Here is a 25,820-nt window from a genome sequence, read left to right as displayed (position 1 = left end):
CGTGGAGCTGTGTTTGGTACAGCTGAAAAACTGTTTACACAGTGATATATACGACAATATACACATATAACACTCCAAAAGAAGAATGTTTTGAGATTCCGCACAGCAATAAAGTGGAACTTGCGAGTTCATCTTTATTTATTGGTGCTTTCTGTTGTAAAATCTTAACGAGTGTTCACTGGACCAGTCTTCATCACAGGTTTTTCTACAGTTGCTCGTGACACTTGCACAGTAACGAAGAACAACTTTGGACCAGTCCTTCTGCGAGGTGTTTCAGTTCATCAACAGTTATGGAATATCTTGATTATAAAATATCATCGCATCATGCTACACCACCTCATGTGGGTTAAGCACAGGCCTCCCTGATTTTTTTTTGAATAATTCTGATATTAATTTACATCCATGCTTTGGGTAATTTATCTTATTTCATCAAACTGTCCTAAGATTCAACTTGTGAATCGCTCGCTAGATCCAGTGCAAATAATCAGACTCATTGATTCAATTTATTGTTCCTTTAATGACTGTAAAGCCTCAGATGTACTTCCACTTGCATGCCCACTAGTGTCAGACTTTAAAGTAATGACTCCTCGGGGTCTCCAGTTGTCTGTGTCCACAATGGAATATATTTGAGGATGAAGAGATCAGGCGTCGATCCCAAAACATGCTTCCTCCACCATATGTCATTGTTGGGATGAGGTTTGATGTGCAGTGCATTGTTTTTGAAAAAACAGCAACAGTCATTTTATCCGCTGAACTGCTAAACTGTCAGGTTTTTAGAATGGCTTTCATAACCTTCTCCAGCCTCTCTGCATCTCTCTGCATCTAAAGCCCTTAAATGTGGGGCTCACACACACTTACATCATAAGTCTGCCAAGTGTTGGCCAGTAATTACACTGTGGTTTTTATGTTATTTTTCCTTTGTGAGGCAAAACTAGACTCATTGCTTATCTGGAATACTTGAATATTATAACAGTTGAATGTTTGCAGTATGGAGTTGGGATTAAACTTGGCTATTGATGAGGTTATAGCATCGATGGGGAATATGTTCCTGTTATACGTTTGCAGACACATGGACATCTACACAGACCATCATGCTCACCATCTTGAGCCAAGACTTGGACACTCTTAAGTGGGTAAGAGGACAAAACACATGAGAAGTGACACACACAGCAGATTTGGTCATTCTCAAATGTATTTCCTTTAGAAAACTTTACAAAAGACTACTGGATATAAAAGAATATTTTGCTTACAAATAACCAATCCTATAGAAGATCCTTGCATTTTGCATTTCAGAATTTGGACATTGTGTGTTTTTATATGACACAGACATTTGAAGCTATGTGCAAATAATACAAAAGTAAGCTGATGGAATATCCCATAGTTAAAATAGCATACAATGGAATGCAGAGCAGGAAAGAAAAACAAAACATATAGGTACACTATAAATGTTCAAACTTGTACTTAAATAATGAGTTACATATTAGCCTCACAACATGCTTTAAAGTAGCATAATGTAAATTTCCAGAGCCCTAATTCCATCAGTACAACACAAAGATATTAGAAGAGAAACACTGTTCTTTACCAAGTGTGTCCAGTCTTAAAAGCCTTCTAGTTACAGTCTAACTGTAGCACTGATGGAATTAGTGTTGTAGAAATTGTACATTATATTAACTCTTCAAGACAGCAGGTGAACAAGACCGGATCAGAAACATGGAGGTGTGGCATTAAAACTGGAACTGCTCGACTCGAACACAATCCTTTCTTCTATAAACATCCACTCCTCTGTGTCAAAGGTACACCGAGGCCTCTTTAATATCTGACAGTTAACAAAAACTCTGTTCAGGATCATTTGCCTTTGTTAGCGCTTCTATAGCCAACTACATACAGTGTTAGACAGTCCACATCAGTTTAATGACTTGAAAAACAAAATCGAGCAATCAAATTTTGAAAAGTTGTACAAAACACTGGTAATTTAATCTTACACACAAGGTTTGGCATCACACAAAGTCCTTGTTTTGAAAGAGAAGCGCAGACTTTTATTTTGAAAAACAAAAAGTCAGAAATGAACCACAGTCTATGACTACATCATACACAACTAATGTAATCATGCATTACTGTAATTTTATTGGAATACCTGTATTGGAGTAGAAAGGCCGATTTTTAGCACACAGTGTTCCAATGGCATGTTGTTACTAATTCAAGTTTATCATGTTAGAATGTTAATTCATTACATTTTTAAACTTTTAGCTAGCTGAGTAACTGAAACATCATCCTTTGTGTGTTCAACCATAATGTGCTATGAAAGTGAACGCTATTGCATGCAGGAAACTGCCCAGAACATTGTACACAATATTATTCCCTTTATAGAACAGCCCAACTGAGCAGCAGGCCAAATACATGAGTCTGCTGTCTGAGAACAACACCTGTTAAACACTAAACAACAAGAGCTGAGAAGCAGATCAGGAATGCCTGCTTAAAAACAGTGGGGAAAAAAGAGACCACCTTATAAAATGAATAGATGGGTAAAGGTTTTGAATCCATTTTAAAATTATTTTGTTTTTAATTCTCTTAATGGTTTTGCCCCTGAGCTGCTTCACCCTTACATGCCGTCACATGCTCTTACATCAGCTAACCAGGTGCTTTTATAAATCCAAAGGAGACCCAGCTTCTGCAGCTTTGGCTCCCAAAATGTGGGATGAGCTGCCTCTGGAGGTCAGGCAGGCTCCATCCCTCACTGTTTTTAAAACCCGTTTAAAAACACAACTTTTAACTCACACACCTGGCTTTTAACCCAGTGAGAGTTGTCGTCTTCTTACCCTTTGTATGTACTTTTACTGATTTATTCTTTTGTTCTCTTATTTTCTGTACAGCACTTTGGTCAGCTGTTATGTTGTTTTTAAAGTGCTTTAGAAATAACGTGGGGAAAAAAAGAACAGATGTTGGACAGAGGAAGTCAGGGAGAAAGTTTTATGAACAGATAAACCTAACAGAGGTATTTGGGTCAAAAAGAATATTTCTGAGACAAAGACTGAAGGATCGTGGAGGTGTGCCTGCCACCTGTCAAGTGGCACTTTGTAAAAGTTTTGGAGGTCTTTGGGGTGAAGTGGGAAATTCTGGGAAATTCAGGACAACATCGGATCCTGTGGATGCTGACTGACTGCAACAGCACAGTGAGCCATAGAATGACTAAACTATACAGAAGCAGCTGAGAACCCAGCACAGTCATTGGATCTCAGTCCACTCTCACCCACATTAAACTGGGAGCTTCTGGAAGAATGAACTAAAATGTCAGCAAACTGATGGTAGAATGCTGGAAAGACTCAATTATTTTTGCAAAAATCATTATTTCTAACTTTTTAATATCAATAATAAAGAATAAAAGTGTGATTTTTATTGAATTATTTAATTTGACATTTGGCAACTTGTACTTTTGAGCGGTAGTGTGGATTTTGAATGTGAACCTGCAGCGACAGGTTACTTCATCATCATAAAGGAGGAAATCAGGTCTGTATAGAGTTGGATGGTCATTGCAGAGAAATAAAGGAAATGACAAAAGTACAGACTAATAGGATGTTAACTGAAAGAAACGCCACAAGCCAAGTCCTCCAGAAACTTGTTCATATGGTACACAGCTGTGAATGTACTGAACACCTGGGATGGATCAGTTCTAAAGATGGGCTCGTGTACAGACCATCAGGCTGCAATTTAGAATAACGGAGACCACTTCATAGGTCTGGAAATCCCAACGCACCTCTTTAAGAGAGATGGTTCCTTCTTTCCATGTTCTCTTGATTTTAGGTTTGATGAATCCAAAGATATGATTACAGATTAAAGGCAGATTAAACCTTGGACATGAATGCTTACACTCCCCTTTTGACCTAGTTTGATTTTCTCCCTTATTCCTGAAAAGGACCCATTCAATTCTGCACAGCATGGTGACAACGTAGAAACAGGAGGAATGATTTTGTTGGCAAGGATCCTTTCCTCCTGTCCTCCCTAACCTGTGTAACTTGACACTCTATAGCAGAAGGCAGCCACTCTTTCTGCCTCGTTTCTTGGCCTGTAGCGCCGCCCTGGTGGCCATCTCAAACACCTCCCTCACACCATCCTTCGTCTTGGCTGAGCACTCCAAGTAACCAAAGGCATTGATCCGGTTGGCCATTTCTCTCGCCTCCTCTGACTTCACAGGTTCCTGTTTGGGAAGAACAAAACCATGAAGGAAAACCAGCTCAATCCAATGAAAAAGAAGAAGTGAAATCATTATTCGACCCTCTGTGGGATTTATACGTTTGCTCACTTAGAAGAAATGAACACACTCTAATGTTCATGGTAGATTAATTTTAATGGAGATCAGTAAGAGTAACCGAAGGTCCAGAAACAAAAACATAAAAGTAATCTTGATTTGTTTGTCATTGAGTGAAATAAGTCTTTGATCCCTCCCACAGATTGGCTGTGAGCACATTTAGCCCACAGATTACAATCAATCAATTCCAGACACTCCCCATCTGAACTCTTTACTGTAAATGTATAAAGCACACCTGTCCACAGTATGGTATATGCAGAAGCCTGTCTTAACTTTACCAGCAAATCATCAAGCATGCCGGAAGTAATTTCTGATGTGATCAACACGGTGGAGCTGCTCATGACCGAGTTCATTTTTGGACCTTTGATTTCTGTTTTGGGGGGTTTACAGGTTTTTTTTGAGGTGTGGACCTAAACTTTTGTTCAGCTGTAAAACAGCCTGTTTCCGTTTAAATGTTGTTTTCAAAAATAATTGTTTTGTCTCACTCCCATTTCTTCATGTTGCATATTGAAGCTCTACTTGGAACCTTGTTAAGATCCAACCATGCAAAATATGATTTTTTTGCTTTGTTGACAGCGCTGCAAACCCTCTGCCTTCTCTCAGTGAGCTTCATGATGTTGTCACCTGACATGGTTTCACTTCACAGGTGTGCCTGTCAGGGTTCATTTGTTGCCTTCTTAATGAGGTTGGGACCATCAGTTGTGTTGTGCAGCAGTCAGGTTGGTACACAGCTGACAGCCCTATTTGACAACTGTTAGAATTCATATTATGGCAAGAACCAATCAGCTAAGTAAAGAGAAACAACAGCCCATCGTTACTTTAAGAACTGAAGGTCAGTCAGTCTGGAAAACTTTGATTGTGTCCCCGAGTGCAGTCGCAAGAACCAAACGCTATGATGAAACTGTCTCACATGAGGACGCCCCAGTCCTCTGCTGCTGAGGACACATTCATCCGAGTCACCAGCCTCAGAAATCACAAGTTAACAGCAGCTCAGATTAGAGCCCAGATACATGCCACACAGAGCTCCAGTAACAGACATCTCTCTACATGTTCAGAGGAGACTGTGTGAATCAGGCCTTTATGGTCAAACAGCTGCTAAGAAACCACGACTAAGGAAAAGCAACAAGCAGAAGAGATTTGTTTGGGCCAAGAAACACAAGGAATGGACATTAGACCAGTGGACATCTGTGCTTTGGTCTGATGAGTCAGAATTTGAGATGTTTGGTTCCACCCGTGACGCAGAAATGGTGAACAATGGTCTCTACATGCATGCACTGTGAAGCATGGAGGAGGAGACGTGATTGTGTCAGGGGGCTTTGCTGGTGACACTATTGGAGATTTATTCAAAACTAACGACACACTGAACCAGCAAGGCTACCACAGCATCCTGCAGCAACATGCCATCCCATCATTGATTTTTCAACAGCACAGTGACCCCAAACACACCTCCAGGCTGTGTCACGGCTGTTTGACCAAGAGAGTGATGGAGGCCTGGCCTCCACAGTCACCTGACCTAAACCCAGTGGAGATGGTTTGGGATGAGATGGAGCGCAGAGTGAAGGCAAAAGGACCAACAAGTGCTCATCATCTCTGGGAACTCCTTCAAGACTGTTGGAAACCATTTCAGGAGACGACCTCATGAAGCTCATGGAGAGAACGCCAAGAGTGTGCAAAGCAGGAATCAAAGCAAAGGGGCTGTTAGGAAGAATCTAAAATATCAAATATGTTTTCAGTTATTTCACACTTATGTGTTCATTCATAGTTTTGATGCCTTCAGTGAGAATCTACAATGTAAACAGTCATGAAAATAAAGAAAAACCATTGAATGAGAAACTGTGTCCAAACTTTTCACTTATATCACACTTTATATCAAAACAAAAGTTAGTAAATATATTTGTCTTCATTATCAGTGGCTGCAGCCCTATAAAAAAACCTAATGAATGTTAGTGGAAACTGTAGTAGACTAAAGGCTGACACACAAAAGTTATGGACATTTTTGTCATTAGTTATGTTAGTGTAGTGTTTGTGTGGTGGGATTAATATGAAACTGTATGAGTGCATGCCGTCACTGACCTGTTTCATTTTAGCCAACTCTCGGCGTGTGTGCTCATCATTTCGCAGGTCTTTCTTGTTTCCCACAAGAATAATGGGCACATTGGGACAGAAGTGCTTCACTTCTGGAGTCCACTTCTCCGGAATATTCTCTGCATCAGGTACAATGTGGACAAGGTAAACATGCAGCAGATATAAAAGAGTTTTTTCATTTTTTTTAATGAAACCAACAGAAACAGACTCACCTAAACTGTCAGGGCTGTCAATGGAAAAGCACATGAGGATGACATCTGTGTCTGGATATGACAGAGGCCGCAGTCGGTCATAGTCCTCCTGACCTGCTGTGTCCCACAAGGCCAGCTCCACCTGCAGGGGAGGGACTATAGTTAATTCCTACTACACACACCAATCCTGCTTAGGGTCCTCAAACACAGGCCCATTTTTATCATGTAACAGCATACTATGAAGACAGGTGGATGGAAGCCATTCAGGCATGTATGTAAGTGCATGAGGTGTAAATCATTGATTAGTGTTCTAGCTTACACAGAGTCCTAAAATCGAGGGCATGAGCACTCGACTGATGAAGGTGCAGACAAACTTAAGGGGGCGACAGTAGAGAAGAAAAGAGCAGCACAACCCACCAACCTCTTGGTGACATCTGCCCCCAAGATCCTTGTTTGAGGAGGCAGACATTCTCTCAAGATTAATGTGATCTACAAGTAATTTCTATACCGAGTAATGCATTGATAATTGTTTTGATTTTGCATTCATAGATAGTTTGGATGGACAGACCTCGCTCCAGTTTTACAACTGGGAGGGAAATGGATTCATTTTTGTTTGTTTTCTTGCTAAGCTGTAAAATTATGACCCGGCTCCAGATCATGTTTTGCTTGATCAGTCAATCCAAAGCGTGAGCTGCACAGATACTGCAGGTGAGATGCAGTATTACAGAAATTCAGTTTGAAAGGGTATGTACACGAGTATGTACAGTTAGATATAAACAGAGATTTAAAACTGGTAATAGGAGGTGGTTAGTTTGTGATGTGCCTCATTATGCTGAACTAGAGCTGGGCGATAGAACGATAACGATATGTATCGCGATATAACTTTTACTCGATAGAGAAATTGAGCTATCGCGATAGACTTCGCCGCTCTTGTCCTCTTAAAAAAAAAAAAAAAAAAAAAAAGGTCAGCCAATCCAAATTAGGTAGCGCAGAGCCGAACCAATCACAGCCGCAGCGTCACGTCGCGTGACTTGTTACGTACAGCACAAGTGCCAAGCCGCACGTGTGTTTGTTTGGGAAGCAGCCAGCGGGTAATGGAGCCAGCGCATAATGGAGGAAATGAGTGTGCCGACTAGAAAAATCAACCGAGCGTGACCGAAGAGAAAACAGATGATGGTTCCAATGCCGGAGAGATTGTCGAACGGAAGAGCCATAGAAGTTCCGTAGTTTGAAGGTATTTCGGCTATTTCAAGTCTGACAAAAAACAGCAGCGTGCACTGTAAATTGTGCCGAAAGCAACTCTGGAAATACAATAAACTGGTGCATGCGTCACACTGTGCGCCACGTTATTGTTTCGGTGAAATGAATTTCTACAATACTGTTAATTCTACTCTCTGCAGTGTTTAAATGCTTACATATACACACAGTTACTGTCCCTCCACACATACGACTCGGTTCTGCTTCTATGCCCCAGCTTTGTTTACTTTTTCCCACCGAGGCTTCTAGACTTCTGATTGGCCAACATTTCTGCACGGTTAGGAATCTAGCGCCACCTGCTGCTTTGGCATGTTCATAGCAGCGTTTTCCTTCATTTCTGCCTTTATGTGTGGACGGGATTATTTTTTAAAACGAAAACGGAAAATCTCCGTTTTCAAAAACACCCGTGTACGTGTGGACGTAGCCTCAGTCTCTGACTGGAAGCGCTAATTCGTCATTCGGCTTTTGTCAGACTAAAGTAACTGTTAAAACTGTTTGAAAAGCTAAGCTATACAACAAGGAGAGTTTGAGAATTTCCTTTTAGTTCTCAGTTTATTTGATATTGACAAAAGTTAGTCAGTTTTGTCTGTTCTTCTGTAAAACAAACTAAGATTTATTTTTAGAATTAATATTTTGTTTCTAAGTGGAATTGACAATTTAGTCTGTTTCGTTTGTTCTATTTTGAAACTTAAACGCTTTAGCGGCTGCCTTTTGTGTAGTTTGCAATATTTGCCTTTATTTATCTGAAAAAGTCTCATGTTCCTTAAGTACATCTACCCTGTTGAACTTATTATGGGAAATAAATATTTAAAAACAAGCTGCTGATTATTTCACATTTTACTTGTGAGCAATGGCACATTTAAATCTTACAAATATAGTTATTTGGCTTATATCGTGATAGATATCGTTATCGCCTGAAATGAAAAAAACATATCGTGATATGAAAAAATCTCATATCGCCCAGCTCTATGCTGAACTAAATTCATTGCTCTTGTATCGAAGTTTGACTGGCCTTAACACTTTGCATACAGCAGGTAAAATAAGTATTGAACATGTCACCAATTTTCTAAGTAAATATATTTCTAAAGTTGTTATTGACAGAAATTCCTACCAGATGTTGGTAACCATCCAATCCACACATACAAACAAGTCAAACCACTGATGTCCATAAATAATGTATATAATGTAAAATAAGCTCTTTTAGACCTTTGCAACCATACTGATGGAATGGGTTACAGGAGAATTTCTAAACTACTGAAGGATCCAGTAAGTACTGTTGGGGCCATGATCTGGAGGTGAAAAGAACATCATTTTACCATCAACGAGCCACGACCAGATGCTCCCCACAAGACTTCAGACAGAAGAGTGAAAAGAATTATCAGAAGAGTTGTCAAAGAGCCAAGGAGCACTTATGGAGCTACAGAAAGTTTGCTGAACAACATTTAAACAAGCCTGTGAAATACTGGGAAAGTTAGTCTGGTCAGATGATACCAAACTTGGTCTACACACCATGCTGGGAGGTCACAACATATCGCCTCACAAACACCATACCAACACTGAAAATTGGAGGTTGGAACATCATGGTGTGGGGATGTTTTTCAGCATACGGCACTGACACGCTTCATGTCATTGAAGGAAAGATGAATAGAAAAATGAAGCGAGACGTTCTTGATTAAATCTGCTGCCTTCTACCAGGATGAAGGTGGATATTTCAGCAAGACAACACTGTCAACGAACCTGTCAACTGGTTTCAAAGAAAGAAAATAAAGCTGTTGAAATGGTCCAGCCAGTCACCTGACCTGAACCCAACTGAAAATCTTTGGAAAGAACTAAAGGTCAGAGTTCATAGAAGGGGCCTATGTAACGTTCAGGACTTGAAGACTGTTTGTGTGGAAGAATGGACCAAAATCACACCTGAGCAATGCATGTGACTAATACTATCTATTAGTGGTAGACTGCCATGTTAAAATTATTTATTGTTAAGCTTTACTCAAGGTGTACTTAAAGTCAACTCTGAACTTATTAACCACAGAAATCATCCGTGTGGCTGCATTTTGTGCAGGTGGCTGACCAAAAAGTTAAAAGCAAATTTTGCAGTAATGAATATCACAACTCTATCAGCTATATCTATATTAACATTCATAAAGCTATCCAAGATAGAGAAAATAATTAAAGCTAGTTTCAGCTTCAATATTAACATACATACATCAATCAATAGTTACAATATAATGTGCTATTTATGAAATTGGCTAGTGTTAAAGTACTTTAGATATGTCCCGTCTTAAAACTCTTAGCCTCACACATAGCACACACACTGCTATGCTACTGTGCTACAATAAATATAAAACAATCTGACATTTATTGTTAGAATGAACAGCTTACCTGTTTACCATCCACCTCAATATCTGCCACGTAGTTTTCAAACACTGTAGGCACATAGACCTCAGGGAACTGATCCTTGCTGAACACTATGAGGAGGCAAGTCTTGCCACAGGCTCCATCACCGACTATCACCAGTTTCTTTCTGATTGCCGCCATCTGAAAAAAGTCAAAGTACAGAATCCATCAGCCAAGCTAGAGATTAAAATTAACACAAAGGTTTATTGCCAAAGACAAACTTGTTAGGGAGAGTGGTTTGAGCTCTTGTGAAAACACAAAATCAGGGAAATAAGAAATCTGAAAAGGTGAGAAAATACTACGTAAAACTAAGAAGAAAATAATGTGTGCTTGGACAGAGCTGAAGCAAGGTCCCTAAAATGTTTGCACATTTCTCAACAATCACAAAATAACTTCAACTGTAATGTTTCATCACAGCTTATTTTGAACGTTAGGCAAAACAGTTCTAGCTTTTGTCAGTTGTGGTTATTTCCTGTCTTTGCAGGTAGAGTGCCTGATGAGGACATTATTAATATCCCTCTGTAACTAAACCAGACACAACTGTATCAGAGAGCCACTGCTTTGCCTGAAAATGGAATGCAGGGATCTGAAACACATTCTTTTCTATTGCTTGTGCCGCAAAATAACGGTTTCCTGCAGAGTGTGAGCACTCACACATGTCATGGTCAATCCTCAACAGTTGAGCTTTGAAAACCGTGCGTTGTGATGTATGTTTGTAACACCAAAAAAAAAGAAAAAAAAAAAGTGTACAGCTGCATGAAGTTCAACCACACAATGAATGAAAACATGGAAGAAAAGTTTATCCAAGTTTGAGAATTATATTCCAAAACATCCTTTAAGGGTCCCAAGGAGGAAAGTGGTGCTGAATCATATTTTCCCTAAATTAGGCACAACACAGGTTTGTTAAAAAAATAAAATAAAGAAGCTTGCTGTATCTAGGTAGGTGGACTAGTTTTTAAATACAGCAGGTAAAATAAGTATTGAACATGTCACCAGTTTTCAAAGGGAATATATTTGTAAAGGCGCTACTGACATAAAATTCTTCCCAGATGTTGGGAAACATCCAATCCTTTGTGGATCGGATGGTTCCCTGCAGGAAAAGACTTATCAGAAGTGTCGTCCAAGAGCCAAGGACCACCACAGAATTTGAAGAATGTTTGTGTTGAAGAATGGGCCCAACTCACACCTGAACAATGCATGTGACTAGTTTTTCCAGACAGGAGGCATATTGAGTCCCAACTTGACATCCTGCTATTATGCGTTCTGTATCTTAGCTGTTCCTAGGACTGCGCTCTTCTCCTGGAAAGAGGTCTCAGATGTTGTTCCTGGAATGTGCTGGATTCCAGGAACAACACTCACCAGGTTTTATCCTGGTACTATGTGTTTCACAGTTTCCAGGGTCCCTTTGCACAGTCTGTAACTTGGGTCCTGTCAGCTGTGACAGCCGCCTTTATGGATCTGGTGCTTAGATCCATAGAGGCATGTGCCATGATCACAGCCTCTGTGCTGTCCTGTAGGCCGGCCTCTTCTAGGAACTGGTAGGATTTCTTGATGTCATCCACTTCCTTCATCCTTCCTTCATCCGCAGGGGCTCAGTCATCCATACTTCCTCTTCCTCATCACTCTCCATCTTCAGCTGTCTTAGGCATTCTTGGAGCAGCTAAACTCAGGAGGTCATCTTCCTGATGTATTTCGAATGCGTTGTTTCATCAAGGATTGCAGTTCTGACACTTACTAATCCTCACCTTGCCTGTTTCCATTGCTTGCAGAGGCTCGAAGAGCTTGACTTCAGGTGAAGACCTGCAAGTACTGTGAGGAGTTCTTGTTATCAGTGACATATCTTCTACTGCGGCTACCTTACTAGTGGAGATGGGCATTAGATGAATAGTTGGCGATATGTATTGATGGCTTGGGTGTTACTCATTTTGGTCAGCTAGCTTCCAAGATCCGTAAAAAAAAAAAAAAAAAGTATTTATTTATTGACTGATTGATTCATTTGCCTATGAGTAAGTTTGCTAATAATGATGGAGCTAATAGAAGCAGTCAACAGAAAGAAAAATAATAGCGCTGCTTTAACAGCACCCTCATTCATCTGTGAGCAAATGCCCCTTCCTCAGAGTGCGCCCAGATGCTTGTTGATGGAGCTGCAGAAGCTGGTGATAGCCTAGCATACTCAGCCGGATGGTGGACACGTACATGCTCATGTAAGTTAGCCGTGTTTGAGCACTATACGTCTGCACAAGCGGCACACCGCTTTGGTTACATCCTTAGGTTTACCTCTGTCATCTGGTTTAAAGCCAAAGAAATCCCAAATTGGCGACTTTATATTTTTTTTTTAGTGCTGTCAGCATTAACGTGCCATCATCACGACCAACGCGATGAACAATTAACTCATCTGGAGCGCAGACTGAATTAAAATCCCTGAAATGTCTCTATCAACGCATTTCAGCAGTTAGTCCAAAGTTTGTTCATTCTGCGCTCCAGATGGGTTGAGCGCATTCAAAATTTTAATCGCATTAATCGTGATGACCGCATTAGGGCTGACAGCCCTAATTTTGGGGGGAAATTAGTTTGTCCATGTTTGGCCGCCTTCTGTATTTTAAAACATGCAAATCAGTCCATGATTACATTGCTCTGCCCATCAAAAAGTCTGTGCATGTGCAAATATATCGCCCATTGTCAATTTTGGGAAGTTCACCACTGTTCCAAGTGTTCTTTATTTGTGGATAATGGCTCTCACTGTGGTGCCCTGGAGTCCCAAAACCTTAAAAATGGCTTTGTAAACATTTCCAGACAGATGTCAGTTACTTTGTTTCTCAACTCTTTTTGAGTTTCTTTAGACTTTGGCATGGTTTGTTACTTTTTGAGATCTTTTAGCCTACTTCACGTTGTGACACAGGTTGTATTTAAGCAATTTCTTGATTAAACTGGCCTGACAGTAATCAGGCCCTGTGGTGAGTGAAACTGAATTCAACTCAAGGGGGCCAATAACTTTCCCCCCACAGGGCCAGGGAGTTTGTTTTTTTTTTTTTTTTCCTTGATAATTGAAATTATTAAAAACTAAATTTTATTTTTCAACTTTCCAAGTTATTTTGGACCAAGCTGCCTTTTTAGAAAAATGAATCTACTGAACTAATCTCTTACATAAATAATTATGAGTTTTGCTAAAAGCATTAGTGGACATCTTTTTATTACATATGACAACCATGTCAAAAATGAAACTTCTTATAGTATTTTTGGTGTGTGTGTGTGTGTGTGTGTGGCAATAACACTGAACACATCACTACACAATAAAGTACAGTTATGATAGTTAAGACCAAATTTCTGTCCTTTTGACTAAATATGGCACCCAATATAAATATGTTGGCTCACAAATGCCACAATTTGGCTTTTAAATTGTCTCGATAAACCCATTCAAGCGCTGTGACTCTTCTTTATCCAAAGCAGTAATTTCAGGATGTATTTCTGTGACATCACTATTTCCTGAAGGTTCAGACGTCCGCTCAAACGCAGTTCAGTAAAGGCAGACATATTTTGAGTACATCGATCTCCTAACTAACTTTACAGTTATACTATAAACGACTAGTCTTTTCTGTAAATACCTATAAGAACCATTAACTACTTCACAACAAGATAGTTTACCGTTATACACTGCTGAGAGTTTAAGCCTCGGTTATCTGGGGATTTTGTAATATTATGCTGATTTAGAACTTCACTTCCTTAATGATACGTGCCTCCGATGGAGGGGCACTTGTAACTCAGCTCAACGCTGGTGAAATGAAGTTACATAAAACTTGGCACGCTAATGTTTCCTCAGTTCTGAAGTAGCCCGTTGACCTCTTTAGGTCACCAGAGTGTCGGCTAACTTCTACCTAGCTGCAGTTTCCCTTTCGTCTACGGAAGCTAATCATTAGCTTGCTAACTTTGCTTACTTCTTCATGATAGCTGGCCTCTTGTCGACCTAAACACACACACTTTAGAGAAGGAAGCATATTACTTGATACCAGTTTCAACGCTAAGAATTTTAAAAAGCAAAGGGAGATTCTGAGCAATCAGAGTTTTACCTTTTTCCTGCGAGATACTCGCCTTTCTTTAGTTTTCCTGTCAGAACTAACAGTCCCGCCCCCGAAAGCGCTACGAGGATTGTCCCGGCCAAACCACATACTTTCAGCCAATAGGATACGTTGAAGTCATGAGTGAACGGCAACTTAGCCAACCAAAATAATATATTATGAAAAGTCATTGTTTAGCACTAACCGAGAGGCTGAAGGTTGTGCCCCTGAGTACAGCCTCCCAGGGATGTTCGTGTTTAGAGCGCAGTTGGTATATAAAGCATTTATCTATTAAATTATATGAAACAAGGTTAGCTGACACCCACAGTATCCCCTTCATCATTTCTGAAGTTCTATGTTATTGATTCAATATACCGAAGGGTCACCGCTGATAGCTCGTGTTGCAGATGTATTACCCTGTATATTACCCACACAAGTTAAAGAGGCAGGGTACACACTGGACAGGTCGCCAGTCTGTCGCAGGGTTAACACATAGGCAGGAACAAAATCAGTCGTGCATTTCATTACTTTATAATTTAGTTGTGTGCGTTTATCTGTATGTGCTATCATACACTGACATCATGATGTGTAACTGCAACGTTTGCTGATTTTTTATTTATTTATTTTTTGTTCCATCATTTTTTTGCATTTTTTTTTCCTTAGCTGATGAATGTACCCATTTACACTGTTTATAAGACATAAAAGTTTGGAGGAAGAAAAAGTGGCTGCCTATTTAACGATCTTTAAGAGAACGAAAAGAAAGTCACACATTAAACATTTCTACTTTTGGATGATTCAGTTTGTGACACTGAATTTAACAACTTGTGGGTGTGTATTTCTAAAAAATAACAACGTATATTCAGTATTATGTGGACTGGAGCCGGCGTATTCAAAATTACACACATCACTGTACAAAATCACGCAGATTTTAAGTTTTGTGATTACGTGGTTACGTAATACGTTTTTACATTGCATAAGCCAATAAGTGACAAGTTGGTGAATACAACGTTTGTCATTGGCTGGTTCAAAACAGTGGCAAATTTAAACGCTTCCGTTGAGCGCTGCGCGGCTTGTTTGTTTTCCCTTTTAGTCGCAGTGAGCAAAGACGGTGAGTTTTTGCAGTCATTTACATTATTTATTGCTGCCTTATTTTCAGATGTAGTTTTTTAGCTCACTAAAAATATATAGTGTTGCATATTGTTATGTGTATAATGGAGTGAGTTTATAGTTGGGTTTATGTTAATAGTACCTTCTCGTGAAGACGTATGTAACGCTAGCTCGGCAGTTGTTTCCTTATCAGCAATGTTACCGTTTATATTCTGTTTCTATGAAGAAAAAGCGACTCGGAACCGCAATTGCAAAGCTAACGTGACATTACTGTGGGATAAATTCTCGTAGGAGACGAGAAGTAAATGCTTTTGACCTTTTCCAGCCAGTTTGGTCTGTTGTCTTGGCTAACACGGCCAATAGTCTCCCATGAAGCCATAGCGATAGAATGCAACCTAGCCGTGGTTTATGTGGGTGCAAGTCACCTCAGTTTGGTTGTTGCAAATAAAACTGTTTTTTGGCTGAAAGATTGATAATTTGAAGTTTGCAATCTTCGTAGTTCCCTGTTTAGTGAGTTGTCGAAGAAATAACCTGAAAACATGGCCGAGAACGAGTCCGGGGATACTTCGGAGCGCTACGAGTTTGATGCCCCGTCCCACGTCGTTGACTTCAAAGAACTAGTGAATGCTGAAACCGACGACAAGTGGTTTGGTAAGTGTCCTCTGCACATCTTTATCCAACAATATGCATTTTAAAGGATACCCTGCTGGGCATACAGCAAGTGGGTGTTATGGAGGGCTACAAAAGCGGATCTAACAGGCAGCGATCACTTTTTGAAGAAGGCTTTTTGGTGACTTGTTTCACAAAAACTTGCGTACGTCATTCCTACCATTTTCCAGTATCCTTTATCTTAGGATGTTGGCTAACAGTTTTAACCAAAGTGTCCACTCGCAGGTCATATTGTCATCTCCAAGTGTTTTGAATGTAGAGAGAGAGTTTAAGCTGAGGAGGTAGAGCAGGTCATCTTTAGTTAGAAAGTTGGTGCTCTGATGCTGGGCTGTTCCAGTCTGTTTGCCTAATATCCTTGGGCAAGATGCAAACCCCGGGTTGCTCTCTGATGCATCCATTGGGGTACTAATGTTTGATATTTGTTGCTTGTGTGAATGGTTGAATGAGGCGGTTTTATAGAATGCTCAGAGCAGAAAAGCGCTGTATATTAACCAGTCAGTTCCTCATTTTACCATTTTACTATTTAATTTCATATTTACAAGAGCTTCAGTGTCCCTGCATATTTATTTTAAGAGTGTTGTATTATATATATATAAAAAAGATCTGTTTTGTAGCCTGTGTGTATCTTTTACATTGAAAATGAGTTTTATTGAAATTTAGTCCAGTTTTTTAAAATTCAGATTTGTCATGTTGGGTATTTGGTGACTGTGGCGTTCATTTACCTGTGGGATTCCCAAGTGCTTTTAACTTTCCTTGATATCTGCAATGTTGCCTTCTGGTAGTGCAACCCACTCGATTCTGACTACCCCCCCTCTCTTTATTACCGTCCAACGACACATCTGCAATCTGGATTATATAGCTGTGTCACTACTGTAGATCCTTGTTGTATAGATCAGTGAATCAATGCCACGTTCACTCCTTGAATACAGCTTCGTGTCCTCCATGAAGCGAAGGTGGCTCCATTCTGTAGTCTGTATCCCTAGCGAGTCTTGTTAATGGTCGGGCTGAGGGGGTTCAGGCCTGTGAAGAACAGCAGTGGGGACAGAGCATCTCATTGGTAAATCCCACAGTTGATGGTAATTTGTGCTACAGGCTTGAAGTTGGCCTCTAGGTGCTGTTTGCCACATCCCCATTGAATTCCCGATGATGTATATAAACACACACCAGTGATTGTTCTTGGAATGGCAATGCATTGTGGTTTGTTGCCTCATAATGGTTGCAAAACCAAAACAAAGACATCAACAGGGCCCTATTCCAGGAAGCATGTTCAACAAACTGTCACAACTAACTGTGAGATTGGTAACTCTGGCATTCTTCTGCAGAGTAGGGTCTCCATTGTAATCCAGAGGACTAGGGAATATTACCACGTGTTAGTCCTGACTGCGGTGTTTTTTAATTGTTTTCTAAAAACATTTTTTGTGCATTTATGCCTCTATTGGATAGATGAGCAAGAAAGTAGAGAGTAGGGGTGAAGACATGCAGCAAAGGGCTGCAGCTCAAGCATGCGTCGCTGCACTCTGGCCATGTGGCCAATGGTTTGCTGGTCTCTCACTGAGCTAACCAGCACGTCCTGACTGTGATATTTAAAATATGAGGGAGGAAGAGTCGTTTTTAGCTTGGGTCAGATCAGCAGCACTCGAGGTCAACAAACTACTATAGTGTCTTTTTGTTTAATGGAGTTTGATCCTCTATTTCACGGCTATTCAACTAAAAAGTTATTTGGGCTAGATTATTATTATTATTTATTTTTTTGTAGAGATATTTTTGCAGCCAGTAGCAGCAGATCATGATAAATTTCAAACCAACACAAATGTATTGGAAAAACAAGTAATGTTTATTCACTTTGTTCCTTTTAAATCTGGTGACCGCTCACAAATGCACACCTAAAGGTCCATAAAAAAAACATTAAATGAGCTATAACTGAATAGCGTCTGCAGTAGTAGCAATACTTTTTCTTCACATTTGAATTTATAAAAAAAAAACAACAGACGTTTTGATAATTCCCTTTCAAAATAAAATAAATATTTTGGTGACTCAGACACATCTTAAAGAGCATTTAACAGAATTTAAAAAAAGAACAATCAATCCTATCAAATGCACAAACCATAGCAGTAACACATATGAATACAACATTTACTGCTGCACACTGAGGGAATACAGGTTTGTTTTAAATCAACACCTGTAATTAAGCATGGCTTGTTAGACATCCCACATTATGTTGATATGTAGGCTACAGTTACCTCTTACATTATTAATGGGAGACGTGACTTTTTTCTGAACAAGAGCGGCAACTTTTGGCTCGTAAGATGTCAGTGTAATCCAAAGGCAGTGGTGAAGTGTCAGTCAGTGAACAACGAGAGCTGCTTTTTATTGAGTTCATGTGTGAAAAGCTTGATTCACATGTGTACGTTGACCCAAACAGAGGATGAGGATGACGACTGCTACTTTCTTAACATTGGGGAACTGGTGCCATGATAGCTTAATGTTTACAACATCACGCTGCATTGTGGGTTGAATGTTGCTAGCCTACTAGGAGTGTTGCATTCACAGTCTACACTATGCTGTAAGAAAAAAAAAAAAAAAATTCTGCCAGGACCACAGGCAGGGACACTCAGAGGTTGCTTCTGGGCTGCATGTAGCCTGTTTGCCACCATTTGAATAGGCTTGCTCTATTTGATCGTCAGTCCTGAGGATTTGACTGAGCGTTCCATTTAAAGTCAGACTTTATTAGGTTAATGTTTTCTTTTTCTCCTAAACTGGAATGGCCCCTCAGGTGGGATTTCTAACTAAAAAAGTGGGGTTTTACAATCGAATCTGTAGTGTACTAGTGACCAGAATTGAAAAGTTTTGACCATCGAATCTCTCGTGGGCAGAAATGCACGCTGTGGGAGAAAGTGATCATCTTATCACACCTTCGAGACCGGACCAGCTGCATCTGACAAGTGATGAGCCTGAGCATGTGATGTTGTCTCAAACAAACACTGACGGTGACTCTGGTTAGTCAACACCCCCGTGCATCTTTAGTCATTATTTTCTGTCCTTGTAACTTGGTTAATGTGTGACTATCTGTAATTGTTTTTATGTTCCAGGTCCCAGCATATCGGCATCTCCACCTGCAAACATTGTGACGTCCTGGGGTGCTGAACGTCGCACACAGAACGATGTCCGTTCAAAGCAAAGGCCTGTTATTAAAGTCCCTGCACAGCCACGCAGGTACAGTTGATGTAGTTGTTACTTTTGTGTAACCATGTGAAACTTTCACACAAAAGGTTTCTTTCCCACATGATGCACTCAGTAGAAGACTTGTTGGGTTTTGCCAAAGGGGCTGTACACGAGACGGCACTCATGAAATTCTGGCATCCAGTCATTCATTGACAGTTTCCTGTTGTATATCATTTGTATTAAATAGGTTCTACACAAACCCTACATGATAAATATGGACAGATAATTTATTGATCCCACAAAGAAAAATGTTTTGTTACAGCAGAACGATAAAAAGTAAAAATAGTCGTCACAATAAAAGTGCCACTGGTGCCGAGTGCAGGAAGGAAAGAAGGTGAAAATGAAGCTGGTTCAAAACAGTAAAAGTAAGACTGACATTGTGGAAGAGATAAGTGTAAATACATTAATAAATACTTAATAAATGTGTGGCATTGCATGTATGTATTGGCAACTCCTCTAAGTGGGTGTGCAGTACTCTTTGTACCATGCAGAGTCCAAACCTTAAACACTGCAGCTTCGCTGTCTGATCCAGCCCCTGCGTAAAAACACGATGGTTATAGAACAGCATCTGTGTGTAATCGGTTCAAGTTTGAGAACTGCTTCTGTTCTAATTTATTTTAGAGTTTCAAAGCGTAAAGACATGACCAGCGGTCCAGCTGCACCACCATCAAAGAAATGCAAAGAGTGAGTATTAGAAGTATCCTGTCATCATTCTAAACCTGAAAAAGCTGAGAGTCCAGCACATGCACACTTTCTACCAGTTAGAAAGCTAAGAAACCATCTCTTCACCTTCAGCTTTTTTCTTAGAGTTTTCAGTTACAGCAGTTTAATGTAGATGTCCTGTTGCCCAAAAATCCAGGAGTGAGCAGCTGCTTTCTGGGTTTGGTCCCCGCAGGAGTGAGCGGCTAAATTCAAAGAGAGAACATCAGACCCACGCAGCAGCTTCCACCTCCACACTCACAGAGTAAGACTGTGCCTTACACCTTTATCTATCCTTGAATGTACAATGAGAAAGAACTTGAAATTAATGTTAAAATGCTCTCGGCTGGAAATGTTCAGCATTTGTGTAGAATGATAAAGTAAAACTGGCTCATATGTATTTACTTCATGGTAGAGCGAGCGGTTTTAAGACGGCTAAAAATAAACGGCAGGTTCCAAGTTTGTAAGCAGGACGGAGGGTGAGCTGATACTGGTAACAGAAGGAAGGCTGGAGAGTATAAAACTAGAGAAAAGGATGAAAATCAGATATTTGTTAGTCTTAAAGTGGTTATAAACAGAGAATCTGGACTTGTGAGAAGTGTGTTCAGTTTTCAGTCACATGACCCGACTCACTACCCTTGTGGGTAAAACATTATTCATGACTGTAAATATTAGACGGACTGCTTGGATCATCTGTCCATGGAGGGAAACTTTTTCGGGGGCCTGTGATCATACTGTGCAGCTTTATTTGAATCCCTGAAAGTAGTGATGTCTCTGTGAGAGTCTCACCAGTTTGGTCACCACCATGTAGCTTGTAGAGCACCCCTCACCTTACACTGCTGCCAGGATTAAAGCTTTGAAAGCAGGGACAGATACATGCATTTTGGATCTGGCTGGGTAAATAATGGCGCCGTGTCGGAGGGGAACAACAAATTGTTCATTGTTAAAGCAAAGGTAAGCGCTACATAATGGCTAAAAGACCCACCATACATTAATCTTGTGTTTTGTTACAGTGTATGGCCAGAAAATTTGCATTTGTCACATTAGTGTCGTGTCATAAGTATTTTTCCATTGTCAGGTAAATCATTCCCACAGTGTAAATGAGCTGCTACTGACAGCCTGAGTTATTGTGGAGAAACGGGGATTTGTGTGATTTGGCGTGTGGAGTGGGGTTAGAGAGTTGGTTGGTCTCCAGCTGTTTGAACTCTCCAGCCCGGTCGTTTTGCTTACTGCTGCAGTATCAGTCACTCCTGTGTGCGGCTGTTGTTGAGGCACAGGTAACCGCTGCAGAGTTCTCCTCCTCATGGACAGGTATCAGGCGATACAGCCACATCAGGCCTCACAAAAACAGGTGTTTATATAGTTCTTCCTGCCTTTGGTTGGTTCTTAGCAATCTGTGACATTCAGGAGTCGTCTCATTGTTTTGAAAAAAAAAAACAACAACAAAAAACAGATGACTACACTAAATGTCACAAACCCCTCACACCAGAAAGCTCGCCCTGTGTCGCTCTGCATCCGTCTGCTGCTGCCAAGTCACTTCTAAAACATTCCCTCTTCCCAAACAGCCAAATGCCACAGACATTTATTTTGTGTCAGAGTAGAGATTTTATGTATACCTTATTTGATTTTGACCTTTGACTGTTCTTTGACTGACATTTGTAAAATGGAAACCAATGAGCAGTTCATTTTAAACCCTTTTTTCTCTTTTGATTATTGCTCATAAGTAAAAATAATTTCTTGTCTGATTAAGTGATTAATTGACAGGATAGGATGCTTAATAATTACGATGATCAATGGTTGCAGTGCATGAAGTGCTTGAATTTCTCTTGTTCAGGTTTGTTCTGAGTACTGGGCTGACCTCCAGTACTCACATTGTAGGAATCCTTCTTTAAGACAGTACCCCACCCAAACATGTGGGAAGGTGGATGATGGTAGCAGGTGTAGTGTCTGGGATTTGGTGTAAATGAGTCCTTGAGCTTGAGCCAGTCGCCTTTTTTTTTTTTTTTAAGTAGTAGGGTCATGAAGAGAACGTTGACATGTTGAGCCTCTAAATGAGAGACGGGGGTACAGATGTACCTTTACTAAAGATTAAAGTCTACAAAAATCTGTGACCCGCAGGCCGAGCACCTCTGAGGAGCTGGAGCTGGAGCGCATCAGGAACCTTCAGAAGGAAGTTGCTCTTCACCGGAAGAAGAATGAGGCCAGCTACAAGGCTGCTCTAGCTGGGAGTGAGTACATGTTTCAGACTGTGGTGCTACAGCCAGTAGTAACACTCTAACTCTAGAACTGCCAACGGGTACGTTTGACCCTTTGGCATTTACCGTAAACAAAACGAGCTGTGAAAAATAAAACCCCATCATTTTTTTTTTTCATCAGCCTGTGTTTCCAGAAATATTCCTAAAATTTGTTTGTTTGTTTTTTTTGGTGAATTTGTTTTTTAAGAGGGGAGAAATAGTACGACCACTCATACTCTGAACTGTCAAAGATGTCATTGTGACCTATAGAGACTAAAGTAAAATGAAAGTGTTGCTAGGCATGCTGGGTGAACTGAGCAGTCAAGTGTGTGGAGAGAGCAGTCAATCAGATGGTGAAGCAGATGTGTCAGAACTGAGCTGCAGTGTGGGTGGTGCTTCAGGTCCAATCAGCAAAGACGATGTGAAGGAAACGGATGAAACTTGACTGTTTTACTTTTTATAGAAATTAAATGTTTCTTACATTTTTGTAACCTGCTCTGTGGTTAAGTTTACAATGCAGACAATGAGTTGATCGGTCTGTTTAAGTGTTTTCACACCTCTATTTCAGCACATGTACTACCACATTTTTCACTTTTCATAATGTTCTTATTCAAGTAAATTGTTTAGGTGTCAGTTTTATGTGTTGTACCCTTTGTTTATTGGTTTATTCTCATGTGCATTTTTAAAGGATCTGAGATGACCCAGAAGCGCTGTCTTTGCCATTACTGTTGTTGCAGGTCAAAATGACTCCTGTTAGCAGTTCTGATGAGTTTAGAGTTCTGGGGGTTAAAAGTGTTCACTTTACTTGTTTGGTTTAAAAAAACCAAACCAAACCACTGTCATTTCAGATCCACCACCAAAGAAGACATTCCTGTCTACAACTGTGCCCAAAGACTTCCACTTCAGTACAGATACCCGTGTTAAGTCCTCCACTTCATGCAACACAGAGAAGGAAGTGGACTTTGTCAGTCAGCTTCGCAAACCGTCCTCCCCAGTAAGTGACACAACTTGCTTTATTGCCAGTTCATTGCAGCCCACTATAAAGTTCATCTTTGTTAACAGCAGCTAAAAGAAACTTGATGAAACATCTGCATATTTAAGCTAAGGTGAGATGGGGGAAAAAAAACTGATTATACTTGTTTTCAGGCAAAGGCTCGGAAAGGTGCCACAGTGCCCAAACCTTTCAACCTGTCAACAGGCAACAAGAGAAAGGCAGAAGAGGCGAGCGCTTATGTGCCCATGGCCCAGCAGATCGAGCAGTTCCAGAAGCGAACCCCCACCCGCTACCATATGCACAGTCGTAGAAGTCAAGAGAGAGGTGTGGCGCATGCTGACTCTCTGTGACACTCTTCAGATAAGGGTTAAAAAAAACCATTATTGCAGGTTTTCATTGTATCTGCATCCTGTTTCAACAGGACCCGCCACAGCAAAGGGGAACCACCTGAAGCTCACTCAGCCCCACTCCCCATACCTGATGACTCGTCAGAGGAGCCGGCCGCCTACTGTTAAGTGCTCTGCTGAGCTGGAGGCTGAGGAGGCGGAAAAACTTGCAAAGTGAGAAGCTTGGCCTTTTCTGGTTGGAGGTTCTTGTAATGTGCCATCACTTTGTGTTGGGAAACGTGGTTTCACAACAGATTTCTGGTGTTTTGCAAAAAACGTTGTATTTAAAGTGTTCGGGTGACCTGATCCAGTGCTAACTATAAGCAAAAAGGAAAGTTTGAAGCCTAATCTTAAAAGTAGAGAGCGTCTGCCTCCTGAATCCAAACTTGTGTTTGAGGGGAAGGATTTTAAATCAGAATCTGGAGCCACTAAAGAGAAGCCAGTGTGTGCTCTCTTACTTTCTAGTCCCTGTCAGTACTTTTGGTGCAGTATATTTGGCATCAACTGAAGGTTTTTCATGCAGTGTTTAGGACAGCCTGACAATAATGACTTACAATAGCATAGAAATAATAAATGCACTAAGATGTTTCAGATGAGCCATTGTAAACCTCCTCCTTTTGCTAACACATGGAAAATGTGGCATTGCAGGGTTTCTTTAAGGACTGTTATTATACAAAATACAGCTGATTATTTAGGAATCATGGATCAGTATGTGCATGGCTGCAGCTTCAACAGTTACAGAGGCCAAAATGCTGAAATGTCTTGATTGATGTGACGTGTTTTTGCCGCTACAGTTGTAGTTTGTGGCAGAAGCTACGTTTGGGTCACTTCACTGTGACAGCGTTACATTTTGATCTAGTGACCATTGACTAATGTTGGCTTTTAAACGCAGCTTTAAAATCAAGGCGCTGGAGCTGAACAGGAAGATACTGGAGAGTGCAGAGGACCTAAAAAAGCCAGCAGTGAAGGAGCCCACCGTACCCGAAGGCTTCGAGCTGGAGATTGAAAAAAGGCTCCAGGAGAGGCAGGCCACAAAGAAGCCCCAGGAGGATGACGAAAAGCCCCAGAACTTTAAAGCCAAGCCTCTGCCCAAAAAGGTTCTGGAAGGAGTTGTGGTGAGTTTAAACACTGATGAGTTTCAAAGTTGTTTTTTCATTGCAGAAAGGCAGATTTTACTGTGTGGGAATACTGTTTTAAGAATCCTCTCATCAACAGGGACTGCCAGAAAAGAAAGTTGCAAATCCGACTGTTCCCGAGTCTCCTGCCTTTGCCCTCAAGAAGAGAGTTCGACTAGATCGCAAGGTCGAGGAGGTAAGGACGTGTGTCTTTGCTATGGCTCTGTGCACCATCTACTGCAGCTATACCCATAAAACTGTCTTTGTCAGGTCAAGCAGCCGTCACCAGTTAAGGCCCCCCCAGTGCCTCACTTCGGCCTGCCCTTTCAGCCCCGGCTACCTGAGAACCACCGTGTGGAGGTCTGTCCTTTCTCCTTTGAGCAGAGGGAGCGTGAAAGAAAAGCCTTGAGAGAGAAAAAGTTGGAGGAAAAGCGAAACGAAGAGGTAGTCTGACTTTCAGTCTGTCGTCGAGAGTTTCACAGTACAGAGTTACTGAGTGACTCTGTCGCCTGAATATTTTCCAGATACCACAGTTTAAGGCCCAGCCGCTGCCTGACTTTGACAGTGTGGTCCTGCCAGAGAAGAAGAAGCTGGAGCCTACCAAGCCCGAGCCTTTTAGGCTGCTTCTGGATGAACGGGGAACTGTGAAGAACAGTCGCTGGGAGCAGATGGTATGATGGGATTTTTCACTTTATTTTCATTTTTTTATTTGAATAACACTCACAACATCTGTACCTCACAGGTGAAAGAAGAACAGAAACATCAAGAGGAAGCAGCAGTATTTAAAGCTCGGCCCAACACCGTCATTCACAAGGAGCCTTTCAGGCCCAAGAAAGAGGCCCGGCCTGCAGTGGGTAAGGACGCTCAGTTTAGACTAAAACAGATCCTTTGTGTTTATTATCATTGCTGTGATGCATGATGGGAGGTTGCAGCTGTATAGAGATTGTCTGTTGTGCTGTTGTCACATCTCCTTTCCTCAGCTGAATGCCACATTTGCCAAAATGTTCAAATGACAGTCTGACAAACTATAAAGCAGTTTATGCTTTATAATTTCTCTCTCTGAGGAATGTCAATGACAAATATGAGCGTTATATTGCTCTTAGCAAATC

The 25,820-nt window shown here is 40.8% G+C and overlaps 2 protein-coding genes across 4 annotated transcripts in view; one reads left to right on the top strand and one right to left on the bottom strand.

Moving 5' to 3' along the window:
* Positions 1-1,174: 1,174 nt before the first annotated feature.
* rhoaa (ras homolog gene family, member Aa) lies at positions 1,175-14,376 on the bottom strand. Of its 2 annotated transcripts, none has more exons than XM_004545908.3 (5): positions 14,298-14,376; positions 10,219-10,374; positions 6,601-6,721; positions 6,377-6,507; positions 1,175-4,192 (listed from the first exon to the last, which is right to left on the bottom strand). In XM_004545908.3, the coding sequence occupies exons 2-5, from the start codon at positions 10,372-10,374 to the stop codon at positions 4,019-4,021; spliced, it is 582 nt and encodes a 193-aa protein (XP_004545965.1). In that variant the 5' UTR covers positions 14,298-14,376; the 3' UTR covers positions 1,175-4,018. The 2 variants fall into 2 exon arrangements, with proteins under 2 accessions (XP_004545965.1, XP_004545966.1); XM_004545909.3 differs by having other exon boundaries at positions 14,320-14,376.
* Positions 14,377-15,286: 910 nt separating this feature from the next.
* The window catches only part of tpx2 (TPX2 microtubule nucleation factor), a 13,659-nt gene continuing 3,125 nt past the window's right edge, over positions 15,287-25,820 (top strand). For both annotated transcript variants that reach the window (XM_004545905.3, XM_004545904.3), the window contains exons 1-15: positions 15,287-15,393; positions 15,892-16,043; positions 18,935-19,057; positions 19,151-19,274; positions 19,905-19,967; positions 20,143-20,247; positions 22,101-22,210; positions 23,065-23,210; positions 23,363-23,534; positions 23,632-23,770; positions 24,489-24,711; positions 24,812-24,907; positions 24,982-25,155; positions 25,236-25,382; positions 25,454-25,565. In XM_004545905.3, the coding sequence (XP_004545962.3) occupies positions 15,932-16,043; positions 18,935-19,057; positions 19,151-19,274; positions 19,905-19,967; positions 20,143-20,247; positions 22,101-22,210; positions 23,065-23,210; positions 23,363-23,534; positions 23,632-23,770; positions 24,489-24,711; positions 24,812-24,907; positions 24,982-25,155; positions 25,236-25,382; positions 25,454-25,565 (1,846 nt within the window). In that variant the 5' untranslated portion in view covers positions 15,287-15,393; positions 15,892-15,931. The remainder of the gene's footprint in view (positions 15,394-15,891; positions 16,044-18,934; positions 19,058-19,150; positions 19,275-19,904; positions 19,968-20,142; positions 20,248-22,100; positions 22,211-23,064; positions 23,211-23,362; positions 23,535-23,631; positions 23,771-24,488; positions 24,712-24,811; positions 24,908-24,981; positions 25,156-25,235; positions 25,383-25,453; positions 25,566-25,820) is intronic.

The sequence above is a fragment of the Maylandia zebra genome, linkage group LG20, assembly GCF_041146795.1.
Source record: "Maylandia zebra isolate NMK-2024a linkage group LG20, Mzebra_GT3a, whole genome shotgun sequence".
NCBI classification, from domain to species: Eukaryota; Metazoa; Chordata; class Actinopteri; order Cichliformes; family Cichlidae; genus Maylandia; species Maylandia zebra.
The sequence above is the reverse complement of the archived record's forward strand: the minus strand, read 5'-3'. Positions and strand labels throughout refer to the sequence as shown.

Excerpts from the sequence above, each read along its gene's own strand:
- rhoaa (XM_004545908.3), bottom strand. The coding sequence starts at position 10,374 with ATGGCGGCAATCAGAAAGAAACTGGTGATAGTCGGTGATGGAGCCTGT. Across the intron at positions 6,722-10,218 it reads TTGAGGTGGATGGTAAACAG|GTGGAGCTGGCCTTGTGGGA; the intron begins GTAAGCTGTTCA and ends CCTCCCCTGCAG. Across the intron at positions 6,508-6,600 it reads TGACAGCCCTGACAGTTTAG|AGAATATTCCGGAGAAGTGG; the intron begins GTGAGTCTGTTT and ends TACCTGATGCAG.